Here is a 24,647-nt window from a genome sequence, read left to right on the forward strand (position 1 = left end):
TACCAGACATTGCGGCAGCGTCCGGAACGCATTAAACGTTGCGGCAATGTTCCCCACCTAAAATTGAAGGAAATAGCGAACGGCAATGTTGCGAATATTGCGTGTGCGTTAACGAACATTGCGGAAGCACCCTGAGTGTATTAAACGTTGCGTCAATGTTTACAATTCAAAATCGCAAAAAATAGCGAGCGGCAATCTTGCGTGTTCAATAACGAACATTGCAGCAACGACTTGGGTGCGTTTGGCGTTCCGGAAATATTCTTAAGAGAAAATTATGAAAGTTTATTGATTGCAAATAATGGCAATAGGTATTTTACTCATATGCGGTTCGCCATTATCGCTTGCGGGTCTAAAATGAGTATAGCTAGGCGTAGGAGCCACATTAGAAATTGTACTTCTAGCGAATTCTGGAAAACGATAGTTAAAACAAATCTACGCGATGGACTTTTTCCTTGAACGAAATTCTTCAGCTTCCCATCCTTTTTTACTCTACCCCCCCCAACTCTTTTTATTACGTATTTTGGGCCTAACAATCTTACATGCCCATGATAACACAACATGAAAGTTGTAATTGTCACAAATGAAAAAGGGGTAAAAATACCCAAAACCAAACATTTTCCAACAAGGAAAATTCATAAAATAAATCCAACAGAAAACAAGTATTTCAATAATAACTTATGCTTGATTTTATCAAATGCATATTATTATATTTGGCTATAACTATTAAAAAAAAACAAAAACTCATCATTATTCGCATAGTAACAGGCCCAGAGCTCACGCCTTATTCACGTGTTAAAAACTCTTAGTCGACAAAATTTTCCCACCTGAAGTCTCTAAACGTTCATATAAAAGAGCATCACGGAAGTCAATTAATTGCAGTACAACTCTCATTCGCGAGTCAGCTCTTACATTTTTCAAAGGCATAAAAACGATTTGGAAACGCCGAGACTAAGCTCGTCCGTGAGACGGATTTTTCAATTTTCACAATCCACTAAATAGATAGTGATTAAAATTAGACGGACAAAAAGTTAAAGTGACATTTTTTTTTCTTCACGCCGACGAAGTCCAACGAAAGTCGTCTTTAATAAAAATCCAATAATTTAAATAAAATCGAATTATTGAATTTTTGTCTTTTTGACCGACCAGTTCGCACGTGTGGTGCCTGCGCAGTTTAGATTCGGTGGACCCGTAAGTGCATTCTCGTCCGCTACCATTTGACATTTTCGCGCTTTGAAAAGTGTGTGCATTTTTCCGCCCGTCGGATAGCACCTCGACGCTTTGCCCTCCTTAGCTTGCGACGGTAATTTGAGCAGTAGCGTAAGTTTTTAAACATGTATCGTTCCTTCTTATTACCTTCTTGTATTAATCTTATGTTTTGAAATCGAGATTTTTATAAAATAAATGTATTTCACGGTCTTCATTGTTTTATTGTGTTTTATTCCTTTAATTTATTCTCTAATAACGTAACTTGGCAGTTTCTTTTAAAATAGGATACACGATCCCATATAATAAACATAATTTTCTTTTAATTTCGGCAGCTTGGTGCCTTTCGGTTCTTAACAATGCTGTTGGACCAGACAACATTTCTGCCAAAATGATCAAATTAGCTCTCCCGGTAACTTTTCCTATTATTATACATATATATAACTACTCCCTTCAGACAAGAATTTTTCCTGATGTATGAAAAACTAGTTTGATTAGACCTATGCCAAAAACTCAGAATCCTAAGACATTAGCTGATTTTAGACCGATTTCTAATCTTTGTGCTTTAACTAAACCTTCGGAAAAAATAGTATGTGATCAAATTACCTTTTATCTATCTGTTAATGATCTATTGGAACCTCTACAATCGGGTTTTCGTACTAAACATAGTTCCGTTCGATTTGATTGAGGATGTCAAATGGAACACAAAACCATATCTACGTCATTTTCATTAAGAAATGTTAATGGAAATGGACGTAATGGACGTTAAAACTATTTTTTGAACACCTTTTTGTATGCCTGACCTAAAATATGTTCGACTCATTTCATAATAAGTTCGATATGCACCTATATGACTTATGCTTTCGTGAACTTTTACAACCAATTTTTTTCGTAATACATATGGAATTACCAATTTCCACGATTTGTCAATACGTCTTCAATAATACAAAAAATCTTCTTTTATACAATAAGAACGATCATCATTTTCTTGATTATTTATCAATTCACGAATTTGATTAACATTTTGTTTATTTTTTTGGCATTTAACAATTTCTTTTAATTCCAGAATATTAATTTTTTTAGTAGAACCAATTTCCAATTGATCTATTTTAAACGTTTCTCGAATTTCATTGCGAAATTTATTTAAACAAGAAATCAAAACAATCCTTACTATTATCATATATATAATTAAAACATTATTTAAGAAGCAAAAAATGTTCGAATTGGCATTAAATTGATCACCAACAGTGCTAGGGGTTTACAGAATCAAAAAATGCTGACACTTCAAAATTTTCAATAATACAAAATTGCAGATCCAAAATGAAGGAATAGTTTTAAAAATATGACTCAATTTACTCGAAACTTAGGACTCGGGGGTTTTTGGGGTCGCTGATTACAAATCTAAACTCAGTTTTCAAAAATACAAAATGGCGGATCCAATATGGCGGGCTGTTTTTTAAAAAAATAACCAATTCACTCGAAACTTGTGACTCGGGGGTTTTTGGGGTCGCTGATTACGAATCCGATGATAATTTTCAAATTCAAAATGGCGGATCTAATATGGCGACTAACTTTTATAAAATTAATTAAATTCACTTGAAAATTGCCACTCAAGAGTTTTTGGGGTCGCTGATTACGAATCCGATAACAGTTTTCAAAAATTCAAAATGGCGGATCCAATATGGCGAACTGTTTTTAAAAAAATTACCCAATTCACTCGAAACTTGTTTTACACTCCCGAGTCACAAGTTTCGAGTGAATTGGGTAATTTTTTTAAAACAACCCATCCATATTGGATCCTCCATTTTGTATTTTTAAAATTGAGTTCAGATTTGTAATCAGCGACCCCAAAAACCCCCGAGTCACAAGTTTCGAGTGAATTGGTTATTTTTTTAAAAAACAGCCCGCCATATTGGATCCGCCATATTGTATTTTTGAAAACTGAGTTCAGATTTATAATCAGCGACCCCAAAAACCCCTGAGTCCTAAGTTTCGAGTAAATTGAGTCATATTTTTAAAACTATTCCTCCATTTTGGATCTGCAATTTTGTATTATTGATCCGGTTGACATGGAACGTCCCATATATATATATATATATATATATCCATAATTATGTAAAAAATTATTTTGAAGTGGTCGGTATGTAACAAAGATATTGTTTTTTTCCATATTCCCTTACAATCAATATTATTATCTGGGCAGCTAGTTATTCCTTTTAAAAATAAATGTAAAATTTTCCTATAGTTTTTCTACGATGCATTTTTACCAGGGAACTTTTATCTACAGTATAAGTACTTCAAATTTAATTTTTATTGATTAAGAATTAAATATTCATGAAATATTATATCCCCAGCAAAAATATCTAATCACATACACGATTTGCTAATACACCAAAGTATTAAGCAATTCAAACATAATGATAAGCTGCATTGTACATTTCAGGCTTTTTGGGTATACATTGTAAGTTTACCAGTAATACTTATAAATTCTCCAAGGCACAAAATTCCACCGGCTCCAAAAACAATGACAACCTTAGATAGTGCTGGAACTGGAATGTTTTTTGTTGGTCTATTAGCAGAAACGTATGCTGATCTTCAAAAATTTTCATTTCGACAAGATCCAGCGAATGATGGAAAGTGGTGTAATGATGGTAAGTTTGTCAACTTTTAATTTATATACTATTCATCTTACTAAAACCAATCTATATACTAAAACAAAATTTTTGTGAATACATACATAATGGAGTCACTGCGACTGTGTAGTTACTAATGCTGGGTATTTCAAATAAAATCGTTGCGGTTTAATTTTGATAAAGCAAAAGTTCTTAATGTACAATCAAACGAACGTAACTGTACCTTTTCAGAATCTATCAAAGTAATAGAGGGATCTAATAATAAACGGGTTGTAACTCAAAGTTTTTGGGTTAGCAAATATTCAACTGAAAAGTTTGGAATCAAGGTACTTTTATTTGTTTGTAAAATATTTCAATAATTATTTACATTAACTTATTAATTAATTAATATTTGAAAAACAAACACATTAATTCACGAAGTCGTTGAAAATTATTATGTAATAATAAAAATCGTAAAAATATCAGCTAACTGATCATGCGTAGGTAAAAATTGGAGGCTGATTTCTTTTGATTCGAATTTTTTGCGCACATAGTGATAAATAACGACAATTTGTTTCGTACGTCGATGATAACTCGGATTTTGAAATAACTTTATAGCACTTTGGCTGTCACTAGACAACGTGGAAATCGTTCATTGCCGTTGATATGTCCAGGTTACTGGACCTCCTGACATTTGGAATACGTACTCTGTTGTGGAACGCCTGGTATTCCGGTCGTTAGTAAAATTGGAATCCGAGTATTATATTAAATCTGGATAAATAGCATCTTTTGTGTACTTGACGCCATATTCCTGAATCTCTTTCAAGTATTTTAAAATCCATTCAGCTGCATTTCAATGCGCTTGATTGAGGTTTTCTTGAAATCTGCTGCTGTAATTGACTGAGAAAATTATGTCTGGACGGGTTGTGATTGCTGCACACATTATACAACCAACTACCTCTCCAAAAAGAACATTGTGTGTCAAGGATTCGTCTTGATTTGACATCAAAATAGATTGTGAGTCCTCTGGTGTGGAATTCGGAGCATCATTTTCAATATTAAATCTTTTGAGCATTCTCTGTATGTATCTTTTTCTATTAATGGAAATTGATTCTTCAGTCCTCTTGATTTCCATGCCAATAAATAAGCTGGTTGACATGATGTAATTTGGAATTCTCGTTGCATTTCCGAAATTATTCTTTTTAAGATATCTTCGCTTTCTGCAAGTATGAGTCCATCGTCGTAAATAATAAGCAACATGATTTCATTTTCGAACAGTCCTTTGTAAACACACTTGTCCGATTCGCACTGTGTAAGTCCAAATTTTTGTAGGAAACGATTGAATTTTTGGTTCCAGCAACGCGAAGATTGCTTCAGTCCGTAAAGCGATCTTTTTAATTGATAGACTATTCCACTTTTGACATTAAAACCATCGGGTGGCTGCATGTAGACATCTTCTTCTAATTCGCCATGAAGAAATGCAATCTTCACATAAAATTGTGCAATCTTAAGATCTTTTCTAACGGCTGTGGTGAATAAAATGCGAATTGTATCGTGTCTCGTTGTTGGGGCGTAGGTCTCATTATAGTCGATTCCGTGAGTTTGCGAGAAGCCTTTGGCGCAAAGTCTAGCTTTATAGCGTTGAATTTCACCATTTCCATCTAATTTCACTTTAAATACCCAACGTGAACGGTTGATCTATTGTTTAATGTTCCGGGGTAAGTGGACCAATTCCACGTTTGGTTTTCTTTCAATTTTCCCATGATGAGCGTTTTGACAGGTTAATACCTTTTGAAAATTTTGTGGTTCCTCGAATTCTGCCAAATTAGCTTCGTATCGCTGGGGTTGTCATAACGATTTTCGCGAACGAAACTAACGATGTTCTATTGCAGGCGAACAATATTTTCTTCATTCCAAATTTGTTCTCCGTTGACTGTATTGTGATTCTCATTTTTGTCATCTTGTATGTGTCCTTGATCATCTTCTGGCAGATATTTTTCGAGTTTTATCTCTGGATGATCGACGTGTATTAAAATCGTATTTATTCTTGGAAGTTAAATTTAAGCATCTTCATTGAAAATAACATTTCTGGATATTTTCACATTTTTAGATTCAGGATCAAAAAGTCGGAAGTTGAGGGACTTTTTCTCATATCCTACGAGAATCAGCTTTTTACTTTTCGGGTCCACCTTTTATCATCTTGCATCCTGAATGAGCATGCAAGCTTCACTGCCAAAAACTCTCACGTGGTCCAGTGATTTCTTTCCTATCCATATCTCAAAGGGTGTATGAGTTATTAACTCTTAAAGTTTTCTCTGGGTGACATTTTGTCTTGCAAATATTTACGTAAATCTTGAATTGATCAAAAAGCATTGATATTGTGCGAAAAGATGAATTGTGATCCTTGAACAAAAATAAAGTTTTTTGCTCCACAGACAGAGGGAACAGACATGGGACCACAAAGATCACTGTGCACTAATTCACAAATTGCTGCTTTTCTTCTTTTTATTTTTGCAAAGGAAAGCTTGTGTTGTTTTCCGTATTGGCAACCATCACAAAAGACTTCGTTTTTGTCATTCACATCAACACCATTCACTAAGTTTTTGGAAATCATTGCACTTATAAGTTGCGGGTTAATGTGTCCGAGTCTTTCGTGCCACATTTTCAAACTATTATTCTCAACTAAATTGATTTCAGGAACAGTTGTTATTTGAATTACGAACTGCACTGGCCACTAACACTTTATTATCGTAGATTTCCGCGGATTTTTTTTACGATTATCATACCTTTGCTGGTTAAGATTACCTAGGAAAATATATTTTTTTTAGGTCAGGATGTTTGCTTCTCTTCACTCATTGACAGCCACGCTTGACGAAAATTTCGAAACTTTGTCGGTAAAGTTCCCAGAATTTTCGTTATTATCGCAACATCACTTAGTGTTTCGCCTGATTCTTTTATTTGTCACGCGATATTTTCTACTTTTGAAATATGTTGAATCATTGAATTATTTGTGTTCATTTTATACCCGATTTAAATAAAATTGAGTTTTTATATAAAAACAGTGTCTTATGGGGAATCAGAATTTATTTAATCTAATAAATACTGTAATAAATGATAAAATAATTACTTATTTTCAATTTTACATATAAATAATTATATTGCTGTAGTGTTTGTGTCCAATTGAGTAGCTGCCTGCAATAACTCGCCGAGCGCTTGGCCGATCGCTCTAACGCCAGTCAAACGTTCAAAAACGTGAAAAAAATGAAAAATCAAAATTTTGATTTTTGAAAAGTGCAATCTTGTAGGACATAAGATGGCGCATCTTTTTTTCCTTTGAGTTTTTTTTGTAGATCAAAAAATAGAGTTAATATATGCAAAACACTTAAAAATTTTATTTCACAAATTTCATTCAATTTTTAAACATAAATCATAGTATCTTTGACAAATTTTTAATGAATCTTATTGAAAATTAATATACATACGTATTTAGGTCCATAGAAGACGACAACATAATCAAAAATATTAAAATCATCAATTGTTTATTTATAATTAATTGTAAATGAAGACTTGTCAATAATAATGTTTACTTACCTTTGTCGACATAAAGTGTGTGGGGAATTTCAGAGTTGAAGAAACTTCCAGTGAGACATTTGTTTATCATAATGTAAGGAAGTTTTTTGTAAAATTGAAAAACAATTTATCAACAACTTTAGAAAATATAGAACGTTTAAGAAAACATGCGCGACGCGCTAGCGAGTCTCCGCGCGGAGAATTGCAAACAAGAGTTGTAGAGAACCGAAAATACAGAAACAAATATTGTCACTACATTCTTAGAAATGTTTTTCAAATAAAATATGTGTTAATTTTATGAAAATGCAAATTAAATTTGAACAACTGTTTTTTTAATATTTACTAAATAATCAATAGTTTTAAAATATTTTGGTGCTTGTATGTACTGTTTGTGCAGTTTGCAAATAAGTTTTTTATTAATTAATATTAAGGTATATCTTTATTTTCTGTTTCTTCATTTTTTTAAGAAATTAGTGTATTGTTACATATCAACAGTGATAGTATGTTGGCTCCATTTTCAAAACATAATATATCACAACATAACATAACGTCCTTCTTAACTCTTGTGTGCAATTCTCCGCGCGGAGACTCGCTAGCGCGTCGCGCATGTTTTCTTAAACGTTCTATATTTTCTAAAGTTGTTGATAAATTGTTTTTCAATTTTACAAAAAACTTCCTTACATTACACAGGCACACAAAAAAAAAAAAGTTGTCTGTTTCTTGAACTACACATATATTTCCTATAGTATTTTGGCCCGCTGAAACCGAATCTGAGCTCAGAATTGCTCCATCACCCTCAGTTTTTTTTTAAATCGACCAAAACCACCCTTAAACGGACAAATTCACACTTCGGAGATAAAAAATAAATCAACTTATTTTTTAAAAAAACCAAATTTTATATCTACGAAACTTTGCTCCACTAACTCAAAAACAAAGCCAGCATTGATCCAGCACCCCCTGAATTTTTTTTAATGAAAAAACTACCCCTAATCTGAAGAATCAAATTCAGGTGGTAAAACAATAAAATAACTAATTAAAAAATTTTATAACCAGGTATTTTTACTCCAGCAAGGCAGAAACAAAGCCAGAAATGCTCCCTCACCCTCTAAAATTTTTTTAAATCGAAAAAACCACCCTTAAATAGAAAAATTCAAATTTAAGAAGTAAAAAAATATTAAATTACCGGCTTTTTTTAAAAACAGAACCTTACATGTTTATAGTTTTGCTCTACTAACTCAAAAAAACAAAGCCATCATTGATCCAGCACCCCCTGATTTTTTTTAATCGAAAAAACTACCCCTAATCTGAAGAATCAAATTCAGGAGGTAAAACAATAAAATAACTGATTAAAAAATTTTATAACCAGATATTTTTACTCCAGCAATGCAGAAACAAAGCCAGAAATGCTCCCTCACCCTTTAAAATTTTTTTAAATCGAAAAAACCACCCTTAAATAGAAAAATTCAAATTTAAGAAGTAGAAAAATATTAAATTACCGGCTTTTTTAAAAACAGATCCTTACATGTTTGTAGTTTTGCTCTACTAATTAAAAAAAATAAAGCCAGCATTGACCCATCACCCCCTGAATTTTTTTAATCGAAAAAACTACCCCTAATCTGAAGAATCAAATTCAGGAGATAAAACAACAAAATAACTGATTGACAAATTTTATAAGCAGATATTTTTACTCCAGCAATGCAGAAACAAAGCCAGAAATGCTCCCTCACCCTCTAAAATTTTTTTTAAATCGAAAAAACCACCCTTAAATAGAAAAATTCAAATTTAAGAAGTAAAAAAATATTAAATTACCGGCTTTTTTTAAAAACAGAACCTTACATGTATGTAGTTTTGCTCTACTAACTCAAAAAAATAAAGCTAGCATTGATCCATCACCCTCTGAATTTTTTTAAATAAAAAAACTACCCTCAACCTGAACAATCAAACTTAGGAGGTAAAACAATAAAATAACTGATTAAAAAAGTTTATAACTAGGTATTTTTACTCCAGCAATGCGGAAACATACCTGGCTGTAAAATTTTTCAATCAGTTATTATATTGTATTACCTCCTGAATTTGATTCTTCAGATTAGGGGTAGTTTTTTCGATTAAACAAATTCAGAGGTTGATGAATCAATGCTGGCTTTGTTTTTGAGTTAGTGGAGCGGAAATACATAGATGTAGTAAGGTTCTGTTTTAAAAAAGTCAGTTATTTAATTTTTATTCTCCTAAATTTGAATTTTTATATTTAAGGGTGGTTTTTTCGATTTAAAAAAAAATTTAGTGGGTGAGGGAGCATTTCTGGCTTTGTTTCTGCCTTGCTGGAGTAAAAATACCTGGTTATAAAATTTTTTAATCAGTTATTTTATTGTTTTATCTCCTGAATTTGATTCTTCAGATTAGGGGTAGTTTTTTCGATTAAAAAAATTCGGGGGTTGCTGGATCAATGCTGGCTTTGTTTTTTTGAGTTAGTAGAGCAAAACTACAAACATGTAAGGATCTGTTTTTAAAAAAGCCGGTAATTTAATATTTTTTTACTTCTTAAATTTGAATTTTTCTATTTAAGGGTGGTTTTTTCGATTTAAAAAAATTTTAGAGGGTGAGGGAGCATTTCTGGCTTTGTTTCTGCCTTGCTGGAGTAAAAATACCTGGTTATAAAATTTTTTAATTAGTTATTTTATTGTTTTACCACCTGAATTTGATTCTTCAGATTAGGGGTAGTTTTTTCATTAAAAAAAATTCAGGGGGTGCTGGATCAATGCTGGCTTTGTTTTTGAGTTAGTGGAGCAAAGTTTCGTAGATATAAAATTTGGTTTTTTTAAAAAATAAGTTGATTTATTTTTTATCTCCGAAGTGTGAATTTGTCCGTTTAAGGGTGGTTTTGGTCGATTTAAAAAAAAACTGAGGGTGATGGAGCAATTCTGAGCTCAGATTCGGTTTCAGCGGGCCAAAATACTATAGGAAATATATGTGTAGTTCAAGAAACAGACAACTTTTTTTTTTTTGTGTGCCTGTGTTATGATAAACAAATGTCTCACTGGAAGTTTCTTCAACTCTGAAGTTCCCCACACACTTTATGTCGACAAAGGTAAGTAAACATTATTATTCACAAGTCTTCATTTACAATTAATTATAAATAAACAATTGATGATTTTAATATTTTTGATTATGTTGTCGTCTTCTATGGACCTAAATACGTATGTATATTAATTTTCAATAAGATTCATTAAAAATTTGTCAAAGATACTATGATTTATGTTTAAAAATTGAATGAAATTTGTGAAATAAAATTTTTAAGTGTTTTGCATATATTAACTCTATTTTTTGATCTACAAAAAAAACTCAAAGGAAAAAAAGATGCGCCATCTTATGTCCTACAAGATTGCACTTTTCAAAAATCAAAATTTTGATTTTTCATTTTTTTCACGTTTTTGAACGTTTGACTGGCGTTAGAGCGATCGGCCAAGCGCTCGGCGAGTTATTGCAGGCAGCTACTCAATTTTAAAAAACTAAATTATAATGTTAAAAGAACGATATAAATTTCCTAAATCCTAAAGATTATACGAATCCATACAAAAACACGATTGCAAAACGAAAAGTAATATAATGACAGGTACATTACCTCCTGCCGCCGTCAGATGGCAGCAGCATGCACGGCGCACAAAGTCGCAGCTGTTATTAAATTACTTTTCTACTTTTTGTTTTGCAACCATGTTTTTCTATGGATTCGTACAGTCTTTTGGATTTAGGAAATTTATAAGATGAGGATTTTGGCTGTGTTATTAAGAGAAGGAAATACTTCACAATTAAAAAAAAATTGATTTTGTCTGTTACTACAATTTTATTTTCAGAAAGGAAAACAATATCAAAGATAAAGCACAATCATGTTAAAGAAAACAATATCAAAGATAAAGCACAGTCACGTTAAAGAAAACACTATCAAAGAGAAAGCACAATTACGCGTTACGCGACGCTGGATTTTGACCGAGCCAGTCGAATGATCTATTTGTACTGCTCGTAAGTTTTCAGAGGCAAGTCTTGACCGATTTCGTAGCCGACTTTTTTCAGGTATAAACCTTTGTCTAACGTGAAATCAACTCGTATTTAATTTCCCCGATATTAACAGGACTTCCTTTTCCTACCTTTAGGAAAGGTTTTCCAAATTATTTGTTTTTAGCAAATAATTCCATCATTTGGGAAATTCCCTGTTTTATTCATGAGACCACTTTGTCTCATCGTTGGAAACTTTTAGAGTTTTTACCTGCAAGTCTTGCCTCTTATATATTTTAATTGTAAATATATTCAATATCATAGAAATAACTGTATTGCTTTCTCTTTTACATGTGTCAACCTAAAGTTTCAATGAACATTAACAATATATTAAATTAACGTATCATAAAATTAAATTTTAAACAAATATAACTAAACGAATTTCAAACAGGCTGAATTTATTAAAAGTGTTCGTGTTTCGAGAAAAAAGTATTTTAAAATCAATACTATTTTACGTTCAGAGCGATAATTAAAGCTCTCTTCTTGCCAAAGAATTTCAGATACCATTCGACACTTTTAATGCATAAATATATAAACGAAACAAGAAAATAACTTCATTATTAATAAATTTATATGACCATGCTACGTGAGTTTCTGGAGATTCCTCTGGCAAAGCTTGTTCACCAGATGCAGTTTTATACACTCCCTTTGTTTTCAGGGCACACTTTATTTGGAATTTCCACGGTTGATAGTTCCTTTCATCTTTATTGACAGACGCTACGTCGATTCGTTCAGCCATTTCACCCGCGATTCTCGCAACACGATTACACAAATCGAAACACGAAACTAATTTGCTAAATATATCGCGACCAAGAATCCCACACTGTCAATGTATTAATTATAAGTTTAAGCGTTATGGTTTTGGCCCTTAACCTTTTAAATAAATTATCTGAAAAACGTAATTAATACAAGAAAAGACTTTATTAAACAAAAACTTGTAGCAGAGAACGTTACATTATAACGACTGACTAAAAAGTGAACTAGTCGTTGTAGAAGTTAGCTCAGTGGCGTTGTAATAAATGAGCAGTAGAATTTAAATTACAATAAACATTTTCATATTTTTTGTGTTGAAAGTATAGGGAAAGTACGCCGGTTCCCGAATAGCACGGAAACTTGCAGCAAGTTTGCAGTGCAAAGTTTGAATGTTTGTAAGGTAAGTTTGCAGCAAACTTGTGGCAAATATTGAAATGTCCTCCCTTGGCAAGTTTGCGGCAAAAACTTTCTGCAAACATGCTAAGCAAAATTGTCGAAAAGTTTCAAGAACAATTTGTAGCAAAATTGCGCTAAAAATTTTTAGAAATTTTAAAATGCAAGTTTTAGTAAAATAAATATTTAATAGTTATATTTTGTATTTAATTAAAAAATTTATAAATATTTTTACTTACCTTATCTCAATTTTTAATGTTTTTAAGCCACTAACATCGGGGCTAATAAATTGTACTCAATTTTAAAAATGTTCCATAACAAATATTTTCAAATGAAAATTAATCACTAAATAAATTTAAAAAATTTTCTTTCAAACAATTGTTTCGTTATTTCTCCTTTTCTATTCTGTGGATTAATTATTTAACTTCAAAAGAAATTGACAAAATAATTTTCCATAAAACTATTAAATATTTATTTTACTAAAACTTCCATTTTAAAATTTCTAAAAATTTTCAGCGTAACTTTGCTACAAATTGTTCTTGAAACTTTTCGACAATTTTGCTTAGCATGTTTGCAGAAAGTTTTTGCCGCAAACTTGCCAAGGGAGGACATTTCAATATTTGCCACAAGTTTGCTGCAAACTTACCTTACAAACTTTCAAACCTTGCACTGCAAACTTGCTGCAAGTTTCCGTGCTATTTGGGTTGTGGGCACCCCTACGTAATTTTTGACAGCAACTAGATGTAGCTGACCTGAGTAGGGTCAAACGTGTACGTTGACAGTACAATAAATGTTTATTGAGGGGGGAAACTCGTGTAAAAAAAATTTTTTTGATTTAAAAATTAGTTTACTATCTGTAGAATATGATCTTACATTGCTAATCTATAATTCGCAGCACTTAAAATGCTACCAAATGCAGTTAACGATGCTTACGAGATCTCTCTATTCTTTTGGTTTCTTGTCAATATAATTTTATTAATTGTCATTACAAGCACCAGTAGCAATAGTAAATCTGGTTTTAGTACAATAGTTATTTTCGAACACATAACGTCTTTAAGGCAATAGTTTTGCAAAATTTTTAATATTTTGCAAGATATTTGCAATTAAACATTATTAACGCAATGTAAAATTCGGGGTGGGTAGCGAATATATAGAGTTTAATTTAATGGCGTAGAACTAATAATTTAATTGAAAAATAAGAAAAACATTTTATTGTGATTTCCGTGTAGAATTATAAATGAAGTTTTTTGTATGTAAAATTTACTCTTCTAAAAATTAATACTAAAATAAATTCAAATGTAAAGAACTCAATTGCATAGAATATAATTGCGTAGAATTTTAACAAAATTTATTGAAACAAAATGTGTTTATTTGAGTAGAGTTTTCTGGTGTTCATTTTAACAGCGTAGAGTTAAAATTTAAATAAAGCAAATAATAATAGTTCGTAATGTGTAGAATTTAACTGTGATAAATTAAATAAATTATATTAAATTAAGTTTATCTAATTATAAAGTGTAGAATTTATTTATGTAGAATTAATACCACTTGCCTAAAAGTATTGCATAGAATTTTCCTGTGTAGAGTTTACTGTGTAGAATTTGTTTGCGTAGAGTTTAATTGCGTAGAATCGCTAACAGCCCGTAATTTAAATACATTTTACATTGCGTTAATAAGGTTATTATGAATTTTATTTAAAATACATACTCATTGACATTAAAAATTATAATTATTTGGTTCTCAATTAAAATATAAATATAACCAACATGTATTCTTTAAGAAAAAAGAAATTTCTACACGAAAAAAAGGGGCCAAAAAACTCTACCTCTCGAGAGTTGCGGAAACGAGTATTAATGTTTATAAAAATAAGCAATATTGATGAAAATATTGCATACAGAGACCTAAATATTAATGTACATTTTTAATTTTTAAAATATAATTAGTTGGTATTGGTTATTTGAGTAATCTGCTGACGCTGCAAAGCAAGTCGCGCCACACAGTGGGGCAGAATGCATAAAAAGTTGGCAAAAAATGAAAAATTGAAAAATTCAATTCCAACTTTTAATTACATTATTTCAATAAACAATAAGTCAAAGTTTGATGAAATATAATTTTTAGCTCTTTTTAACTGCGGATTTTCATAGAAATATGTTTTAATGTCGACCTATTTTCAACGGTTATGTTGGCGCTTTTTTGTTTATTTATCAAGGTAAGGTTTGTAACCTGATTAAAACGTACAATGTGACAGATTTTGAATTATTTATCATGGAATCTTCAAATTCAGGTATTTAATTATATTATAGAAAGGTAAAATCGTATTTTATAAAATTTTAATTATTAAAATTCTTAAAAGAAACGAGCTTCTGAAATTCAAAAATTGAAAAATTTTTCTGTAAACATTAATCATTTTAGTTATGTTCCAAGCTAGTCCAAGCGTTAATTCTTGAATTTTTTATTATGTTTTGATTCCAGGTTTCTGAATCTGCTTGAAATTTTTGCGAATATTTGCGATTTTTCGAGAAAAAGTGATTTTATTGGACACATTGCAAAATACAGAAATACGTATTTTCAATAATGAGTGTACTTTGTTTTAAGAAAATTTGTTAACCTTTAAAAATTAAACTTAATAAGATTTTGATTTTAAAATGTTCTATATTATTAATTTTATATTTAAAAGTTTATAATTGAAATTTATAAAACGGGATAAATAAATATTCTTACAATTTTTGAATTTCTTCGTCGGATAAGTATTTTTAATTTAAGTAAATATTTGTAATTAGTGTAGAAATTAAAAATAAATTATTGTAATTTTTATATTAGGAACGACTTCAAGCACGCTTCATGCGTAAAGAGAAAAGAACTCGTTGAAATAATGAACCGTTCAAATAGCAGTAAATTCGATGAGAGATTTAATTTTTTAATATCTGCCATTTTGAATCTGCTATTTCGTAGTTTTAAAAAATTGACTTCATATTCGTAATCAGCAACCCCAAAAATCTGACTTTAGATTCGTAATCAGCGACCTCGAAAACCCTTAGATACCAAATTTTATAGAAATCGAACAATTTTGAAAAAAAATTGTCCGCCATATTGGATCCGCCATTTTGAATTTTTAAAATTTGACGTTAGATTCGCAATCAGCGACCCCGAAAACCCCTAGATACCAAATTTTATAGAAATCAAACTAATTTTTTAAAAAATTGTCCGCCATATTGGATCCGCCATTTTGAATTTTTAAAAACTGACTTCATATTCGTAATCAGCGACCCAAAAACTTTTAAAATCTTTAATGTCAATAATTTTTAATGAAAAATACATTTAATGCCAACTTTTTTAACATTCTGCCCCACTGTGCGCCAATAGGGTATTCCAGTAAAAATTAAAAAAAAAATTTTCTCGAAAAAACAAAAAACACCATTTTTATATTAACAGGGTTTTTTTATGCACATAATAAGCTTCCTTTAAAAAAAAGAAGTTTACCTTGCACTTAAAAGAAAAAAAAGTAAAGGTAGCTTAATTTAACATATTTATTCCTGCAAATTATCACACATTAATTTACAACAAGAAAGATCTTAATTATTACAAGGCAATAGTTTATTCTTGAAAACACATTAAGAAAAATACAGTTAGTAAAGTTCAGTAAAAGATAATTAATAGTTCTGTAAAATCTAATTAACAATTTGCGTATGAAAAACATTAAAATCTGGAAAATATATTATAATATCATGTTCAATAAAAATACAATAGTTCAGTAAAATACCAAAGTTCTACCACATTAGTTTCGAAATAAAAGTGTTAAAATTGATCTTTTTAATCCCTCTTCTAATACGGTCTCGAACGTATATCTGTTGGTTGAATCCATTGTTTGTTTCTTTCAAAAAATGATGCCGCAATGCGAATATTTAACTAGTATAGCAATAGATAATTATGGGAAGGACCATTTACGAGATATAGTGAAGAAAAGTGAATAGGAGAATTTTTTCAGCGAACAGTAGTGACTTGGAAATCGTCGTGATTTTCTGTGCAAGAAACCGCTAAAAGAAGAGAAGTCCTTACGATTAACAAAGTTAATTCTGCGCTTAGGATTTATTTTTAATAGTGTTCAATAAATGACTATCACTATCGATAACTTTTCAATCGTTGTAACCAATTTCGAGGTTTCACAAATTATATTTTCCTTTACCTTCTCTTTTACTAAATTTTAAATATAAAACTACCAGACGATTATCAGGGATAATTCTACGCGAGAATAGTTCCGTTGCAACTTAAGGGGGAAAACGCACCGAGAAACGCGAAAAAAAGCCATTTTTTTTAATTTTTTTTAAGGCAACCTTTTAATTCAATCAAAGCAATCTTTTTTTTACATGATAAAATACATTTTGAAGAATATATCATGAAATTTTTTATGAAAAAAATTAAAAATTCTCTGAGATATCCTCATGCTTGTCAAGTACTGCAAAAAACTATCGCTTTGCGGTACGCAGCCCTGCTTCATCTGTAATCATCCAAATCAAAAAAACCAAAAAGATTATTAATCTGGAGAGCATTATCTAGTCTTTTACGTACGGGATTTTGAAAATATCGATTTTTGACAAAATGGCGGACATTTTTATAAAAAAATCGATTTTTAAGGAAAAAACGACCTTATTTCGTCGATTAAAAAAAAAATAAGCCACTAAAAAAAAAATCCGTACGTTAAAGACTAGATAATTATGTGTAGAATAAGCACAAAAAAAATCTTTGCAATCGGTTAATTAGTTTTCGAGAAATCTTGCGTACCGACTTCGAAAACATGATTTCGAGAAAAACGCGTTTGAAAGTTGAGTAATGAATAAATCACAAAATTGACAGATTGAAAATTCGTTACCGAAATGAAATATAGATGTCAGCGCCTTTTAGTAAACACAATAAAAGTGGTTTATTGGTGTTACAATAGGGGCCGACGGCGTATTACTACCTGAATTTCGTTCGGCCGCTCGGCGCTGTCTAGACTGCTGTACGACGCATTCCGCGCGCTTTTACTAGATCGGCTCTAACTTTGTTATTTATTCGAATTTTCGCATGCGGCTTTCACCACACATTCTTAAGATGTTAAGCTTGAAGAATAGTAAAAAAAAAAAAAATCGAAAATTTTGAAATTTCTCGGTGCGTTTGCCCCCTTAAAATAAAAAAAGAAGGTTTGCAAGATAGAGTTTCAGTTAATCACGCACAGTTTTCACTTTATCTAAGAACAACACAAAGGGTTTATTCTTAACCTTTAGTCCTTGAAAACGGTTTCTCTAATTTTACGTCTGCCCGAGACCAGCTGCTTTCGGCAGCCTTTAGGTACGGCCGAATCACGCGGACGGTCGACATCGCGATAACCCGTATACAGGGATTTAACTGTTGTCATTGTCAGGGAATGCATTGGTTTTAATACACGAAATCGAGGTCCTTGGAGGGGAATTTTTGATGATATGAAATTTTGAAAGAGGAAATGTATTTCTCAATACATTTGTCAATCTCTGCTGTTTTACAGAACTTATTTGAGGCCATTAACTTTACTTGATAAAGTAGGCTTAGCTTTAATTATAGTTGCGAAACAAGGTGTTGCAACTTCAGATTTTCATATGACACCTTAAGAGTCTTTTATTTTACCAAGGAACTGCATTTTAAGTCACTGACGTAATATGAGTTCTTGGTACTTAGTTAGCTAATTAATGTACATATAGTTCTGTCAATTCAGCATGTTTGATTTGACTTAATTAAATGATATTAATGAAATGAATAAATTAGGATCTCTCAATTGTGCTAATTCAAAACATATCCACATTAATTTAATCGTGGTGTTGTCCACGCATTCGAGAATTTCGGGGTTGCTTAAATTTAGTCTTATAGAATTTTGTTACTAGAGAAAATTTTGATAATTATTATTATGTGATTTATTTAAGGACGGTTATTAACCTTTGATGACACTACTTATCCCAATCTCAAAATAACTAATAAGAAATGAATGACTCAATTGATGAGTCATTAAATATATTTATTTTCTGAGATTAAATAGATTATAAATATAAGAATTCGCATTGTGAAGCAAGGCTTTTTAAAAATAAAAAAAGGTATCTCTTAGTTCGTTACAGGCATACTCATTTAGCACCCCAAACACAACAAAATCATGAAGTATGAACAAAATCAATTTTTCGCCATTCCCTCATGAAATGGTAGGCCCCTAAAGAGATAATTTCTTTTTTAATTTGTAGGTCTCACTGGCGGACAAATAATGAGAGTACTTTGAGCAATATTAATACCGATTATCTTTTATTTTTTTGCATTTAAAAATTTTTGAAAACTCGTTTTTTGTCCATAACTTTAAAAAAAAGTTTTTGAATTTTTAAAAATTAAAGAAAGAAGTTTTTTGGCCATAACTTTAAAAAATGTATTGACACCAATGAATATTTATTTCTAGTTTTGTAGAGTTTTTCAAGGCGCATCTTTTGACCTATTAGCGAATATCCTATTGCTATTTTATTCAGAGTTATTAACATTTTGAAATTGAAAAATTTTGAAAAACCTTTCCTTTTTGCATTATTTATGAAAAAATCTTTATGTATCTTTAAAAGTATCATGAACAACTTGGAGAATATTTAAAAACGAGTTAATTGACCTATTATTGAACCTTTTATTGTAAGATATTACGAAGTTATTGATGTTTAAAATCTATCTCTGTTAATGCCCAAGAAATACAACTTTAGACCTTCTTAAAATTATTATATTACCAAATAAGTTACAGCAAATTGATCACAAAAAATTTCTATGCAAAGTGTTTATCAAATTAACACAAATAGTTCATACTTCAAGTAGGCAGCGGTTTTACTTTTATTTTAAATTAAATATTAAGTCTTAATTTATATGTCGGAGTTGAAATTTCTTTATTATTCTTTTAAAACGCCCATCCTTTTACAGTCTCATAAGTGGGATAGAAATCCACCTTTTTTAAAACTTTTAATGTCCGAAAATAGTGACGCGACGCGTCTAGTGCCAAGGCGTCGCTTATCAACGATTTTCATGAATGCGAGTAGAAGCCGGTTGTGAGTTTTGTGTTCCCTTATGTTCTGGTGGTGATCTCTTGAATATCCTGGATCTAATCAGTGTTGTGAGTGAAATTTTGTGGTGAAAAATACTGAAGGCCATTTAGTTTGAGTGTTGTGTTAAATTCAAGGAGTGAATTTATTTAGTAGAAATGGCGGACGGAAAGGAGAAAAATCCACAAGAATTCACGGTAGTCCAGCTAATAGTGATACTAAAATTTCTAGGAGATAGCACGATGGGGAATAAGGCCGAACTCATAATGCGCTTGAGTGAGATGGATCGAGAGGGAAATTGGATGGATAAATCCACTAGAAGGGCAACAGGAAGCTTCATTTACAATCAAGATGGCGAAGGAGAAGAGACACAAGCGGTGTTATTGGAGAATGAAGCTCTACTGAAAAAATTAGCTATCTCCAATAAGAAAATCAAAAAAATGAAAATTGCTGCGAATCGATTGTATTTGCTTATAATTTATTATTCGATGGTTTTTGAGTACGCTGAACACGAATTTGATGACAGATTTTTAAAATTCATAATCGATTTAATATAGCGGACGATTTTTTTAAATATCAAAGAATTCGCCATATTCAGAAAATTGAATGAATGATTACTCAGAAACAAATGAAGATATTTTAAATTTTCAAAATGGGTTTTAAAGGGGAAGAATAGCACTTTCAGATGCAATATTGACCTTTTGGAAAAAAAAATTATCTCTTGATGTTGCATGTCCTCAAATGTAGTGAAAAACGTGTTTTTTGCAATTTAAGATTAGAATAACTCGAAAACCTGACGTGCATGATCAGTTCTGAATCCGGATTCGGATTTAGCACATCAAAAACCTTGGGAAAAGTGTTGTCTGATTCTTGGAAAGTAAATTTAATCAAATTTTGTTCGCATGTGTAATGCAAGATCATATTCTACGGATAATAAACTAATTTGTAAAGCAAAAAAATGTAAACAAAAATTTTCTTACATGAGTTTCCACTCTTAAACTGTTTTTTAAGTTAAGATTAATAATTGGCCATTTGGATTTATTTTGCATCATTTGTACATTTTGACACATCTGCAGATCATAATTAAAATTTTAATTATAGGTTTGTGGAGACTTTCTAGACATCCAAACTACTTTGGAGAGATTACTGTTTGGTGGGGAATCTTTATTATATCTTTAAATGTCATAGAGGGATTAGAATGGATTGTTATTGCCTCCCCTATATTTACAACATTAATTATACTCTTTCTCTCTGGAATGCCTCTTCTTGAAAAATCCTCAGACGAAAGATATAGAGAGTAAGTAATACAATATGCAATAGGAATTTTTATTTAATTCTTTTCGTAATATATTCTGTTCCTGCTTGAAGTTTGTTGATGCGGCCTACTCGCTTATTTTTATAAAAATTTTATAATTCGTAATAATAATTTTTGATGTCAATACAATTCATTTTTGACAATTATTTAATAAAATGTTTTAGGGTCACTTGGGGTAAATAGAAACAGATTTGCTAAGTTTCACCAATAACAAGTTTTTTCTTTCAAATCGCAATTCTTTTGGTTTTTTGTGCATGGAGTTATTATTCAACTTCCGTGGAACAATTTTATAGGGTAGTAGAAAATATGGGTATCATTAAATCGCAATTATTAACTGTTTCTATTTAGCCCTAAATTTTTCAACTTTGCTAAAATTTAGGGGTAAATATGAAACAGTTATTATTTCTTACAAAATTTAAGAAAAAATCAATTTCAAGTATGAAAATGTTAAAAGATACAAAGAATTACATAAAAAATGGTGTTAGTTATAAAATAATTCAAACTATTAAATAATAATGCATTAAATAAAAAACAAAACAAGTCTATATTTGTTAAATACTATGTACCGATGATAATATAAATGGATACTATTTTCAATACATTTTTATAATGCTGGAAATAGTGTTGTAATTTGATAGAAACAATTTTCTTTGTCTCTCTGATATGAAAAATATTGTTTGAATTTCCGTTTCTATTTACCTCGAATTTCCTGTTTTTAGGGGTAAATAGAAACAGTCTCCTATTTTTAATTGAATTTTGCGAAATGAAAAAATCAAAGTTAATTTTTGTTGTAGTATGAATATAAGATAATTATAAATAAAAATATAAATTTTTAGTTTATTTTTTTCCAAATACGAGTCAAAAAAGTGAAAGGGTGTCTTCTTTGATTTTAAATTTTTTATGCAATAGGAAATAACTTTGTTTATACTGCTGCTAATTGACAAACGGAAAATGGGAAAATAGTTAGAACTTGTTAGGGGTGATCTATGGTTCCAGGTTTAAGGCAGTATTTATTATTAAAATTTTTTATTTAACTGAAATAACTACTGTTTTGATTTACCCCTAGTTTCTATTTACTCTAACTGACCCTATATTTTAACATTATAATTTAAACTAGCTAAAAGAAACGCGCGTAAACGCGCGTGGTATCTATAATTTTTTATAAAAAATTAAAAATTTATTTTTATTTGACGAAAAGTTATCGGAATATTGATCTCACAAAATTAATAATGTTATTTTTGAAATCGTTACTGTATTACTATTTCAACATTATGGTGTTATAATAATATAATACCTATTATTGCGCAGTAAATGTGACCTTTAAATTTTGTACTCAAATAAAGATTATATGCTACGATAATCGAATTGTTAGCAATATATTTAATTCACCCATCTCAGAATCCATGCAGGGTGAATTCGTGTACGTAAAAATATAATTAAACGCACATGTGGCAATCCCCGCTTTTTTCTTCTCTATGAAAGACGATACATATAAAATTGTAAATGAATAAAATTACAAGTACCTAGAGTATGGTTAAGGTTAACAGTCCATCCAGGATCACCATAAGGAAACATTGTTGGATATGTCATGGGATCAAAATTTTCACTAATAATAAGACTAGAAATTAATTTCTCATTATTTTCTGTTGTGCATACTGAATTTACATAAACATGTAAATCCCTTCTCAATTTCTGTAGATAATTTCTTTATCGTACATGACAAATTTTTTTCTTTGGGTATTTTCTTTTCATTGTCAGTTTCATAAATTAAACTTTTAATTTACACTGTTAACCAATACAGATGTTGCAAATGCTATTTCATATACTTCACACTTAACTGTACCAATCGGTTGTTAATCAAGACCTTCAAAAACTACTGTTGGTTAAAAAGGGAACAATCTAATTAAATATTCTACTTGGAAGAACATTCAAACACCCTGAATTAAGACTTTCAAAAATATAAAGTTTTCTAATGTCTTTAAATCTCTTTGTCTCTCAAATTATCAATTGATATTCAAATCAATATTCAGCCCACAAACTATTATTTCACCCGTAAAACAATATTCAACCCGCTTTCTAAGTAATAATTTTTAAAAAGCCAGCTTCCACTAATATCAAACATATAATATTTTTTTTTATCAAAATATATGCAATACCAATTTTATCCTCAAAATTCAAATATCTTTAATGCCAATGTTATCCAATACCAACAAATTTTTCCAAAATCTAGCTTCCACTATTATCAAATAATTAATATTTTTTTCCAATATCAAAATATATTCAATACCAATTTTATCCTCAAAATCCAAATATCCTTATTACTAATGTTGGCCAACACAGTAAAAAAAATTGGGAGTAAGCGAAAAGAATTGGTGGTAACTTAAGCTGAATTCGGTTTGGCGAAAAAAGTGAATTGGAACGTTACGGTGAATTATTTTTTTCTTACCCTGAATTCTTTTCTGTTGAACATATGATTTGACGTTTGTTTATTTGAGTTTGCATTATAAATAAATAGAATACCCCTATACTCCTACCGGACTGGGCCTATTTTAGGACCTCGCATAAGGCAGACATTGAAGCAGGCCTGAGTGGCGTTATCGGGCATAGCCATTGGTAAGTAAAGTATGGGTTCACCACTTCCACTCACCTGAATTAAGCGGTCATCACCTATGTCACGTATACAATAATAGAAAACAAATTTCCCTCAAGCCAAGGCTGTGTAGATAAAACGGGCGATCACAGATTGCGTCCTGTAAAGGGAACTGGTGTACTCCTGCTCAATAGACTTGACCCGAGCTTGGACCTCAAGTAAGTCAATTACAGCGGGGGGCCTGTGTGGCGTTCTCAGGCTTAATGACAATATTATTTTATAAAGCGCAATGAGTTTTTCATCCAAATTTTTAAATATAAACATTTTTTAATTTATTTTGACATATTTCTCAGAATTTCACGATTACGAGCATATGTTGTTCCCAATATAAATGTTAATATTCTAAAGTTTTATAATTTTGGTACAATAAACCTATACGATGTGTTTTAAACCAATGTAACCCATAGGTGCTGGCACCAAAGATTTTCTACTTCATTTTAATTCTCCAGTATAAGCACATGGTTATAACTCTGGCGCGGCTGGTAAGATGAGGGACACCACTTCCCCTTACAGGACAGTCATTAAACGATCATCGACCATCTTATATAAACAATAATAGAAAATAAATCCTCAACCGAAGGCTGTTTTTGACGATACAAATTGCAGGTAGAAACCCTCGAGAACCCTCATTATCAAAGCAAAGATATATATGTATATATAATCTAATAATAACGAGAAATTTCAAGTGCTAAGAAAATGTGAATGAATGAAGGAAGGAATGAATACAAAGATTATTATAAGATAATTTCAAAGGTGAGTTACCTGAAAAAAGTTTCACTAACACCTGTAAAATTTATTAAAAAAGGACAGAAATATAATAAAGGGAAATTTTACACATTAATTCATAATATTACGAAAATAGTAGGGGAAGGTGGGTAAGTTCGCGCGGCGGATAAGTTCGTTTTTTTTAATAACTTTTTTAAAAATAAATATTACGTATAACCGTTTTTAAGAATGGAGTATTGTATGGTAACGATGGTATCTAAAAAGTTTTATTGTAATCGGTTTGTTATTAACAAAAATATTAAACAAGTGTTACGTTCCAA

General features: G+C 30.7%; 1 protein-coding gene across 1 annotated transcript; it reads left to right on the forward strand.

Annotated features, from left to right (window-relative positions):
• The first annotated feature begins 3,639 nt into the window (after nt 1-3,639).
• On the forward strand, nt 3,640-22,321 carry LOC127277861 (uncharacterized). Its single transcript, XM_051299254.1, has 2 exons — nt 3,640-3,854; nt 20,738-22,321. Exons 1-2 carry the CDS (start codon nt 3,728-3,730, stop codon nt 20,935-20,937), a joined length of 327 nt encoding a protein of 108 aa, XP_051155211.1. The 5' UTR covers nt 3,640-3,727; the 3' UTR covers nt 20,938-22,321.
• The last annotated feature ends 2,326 nt before the right edge of the window (nt 22,322-24,647 follow it).

The sequence above is a fragment of the Leptopilina boulardi genome, unplaced genomic scaffold (genome assembly GCF_019393585.1).
Source record: "Leptopilina boulardi isolate dan_hultmark-lab unplaced genomic scaffold, ZJU_Lbou_2.1 LbouV2_188, whole genome shotgun sequence".
Lineage (NCBI taxonomy): Eukaryota > Metazoa > Arthropoda > Insecta > Hymenoptera > Figitidae > Leptopilina > Leptopilina boulardi.

Coding starts and splice junctions, on each gene's coding strand:
- LOC127277861 (XM_051299254.1), top strand. CDS start 3,728: ATGACAACCTTAGATAGTGCTGGAACTGGAATGTTTTTTGTTGGTCTA. Junction 3,855..20,737: donor TGGAAAGTGGTGTAATGATG/GTAAGTTTGTCA, acceptor TTTTAATTATAG/GTTTGTGGAGACTTTCTAGA.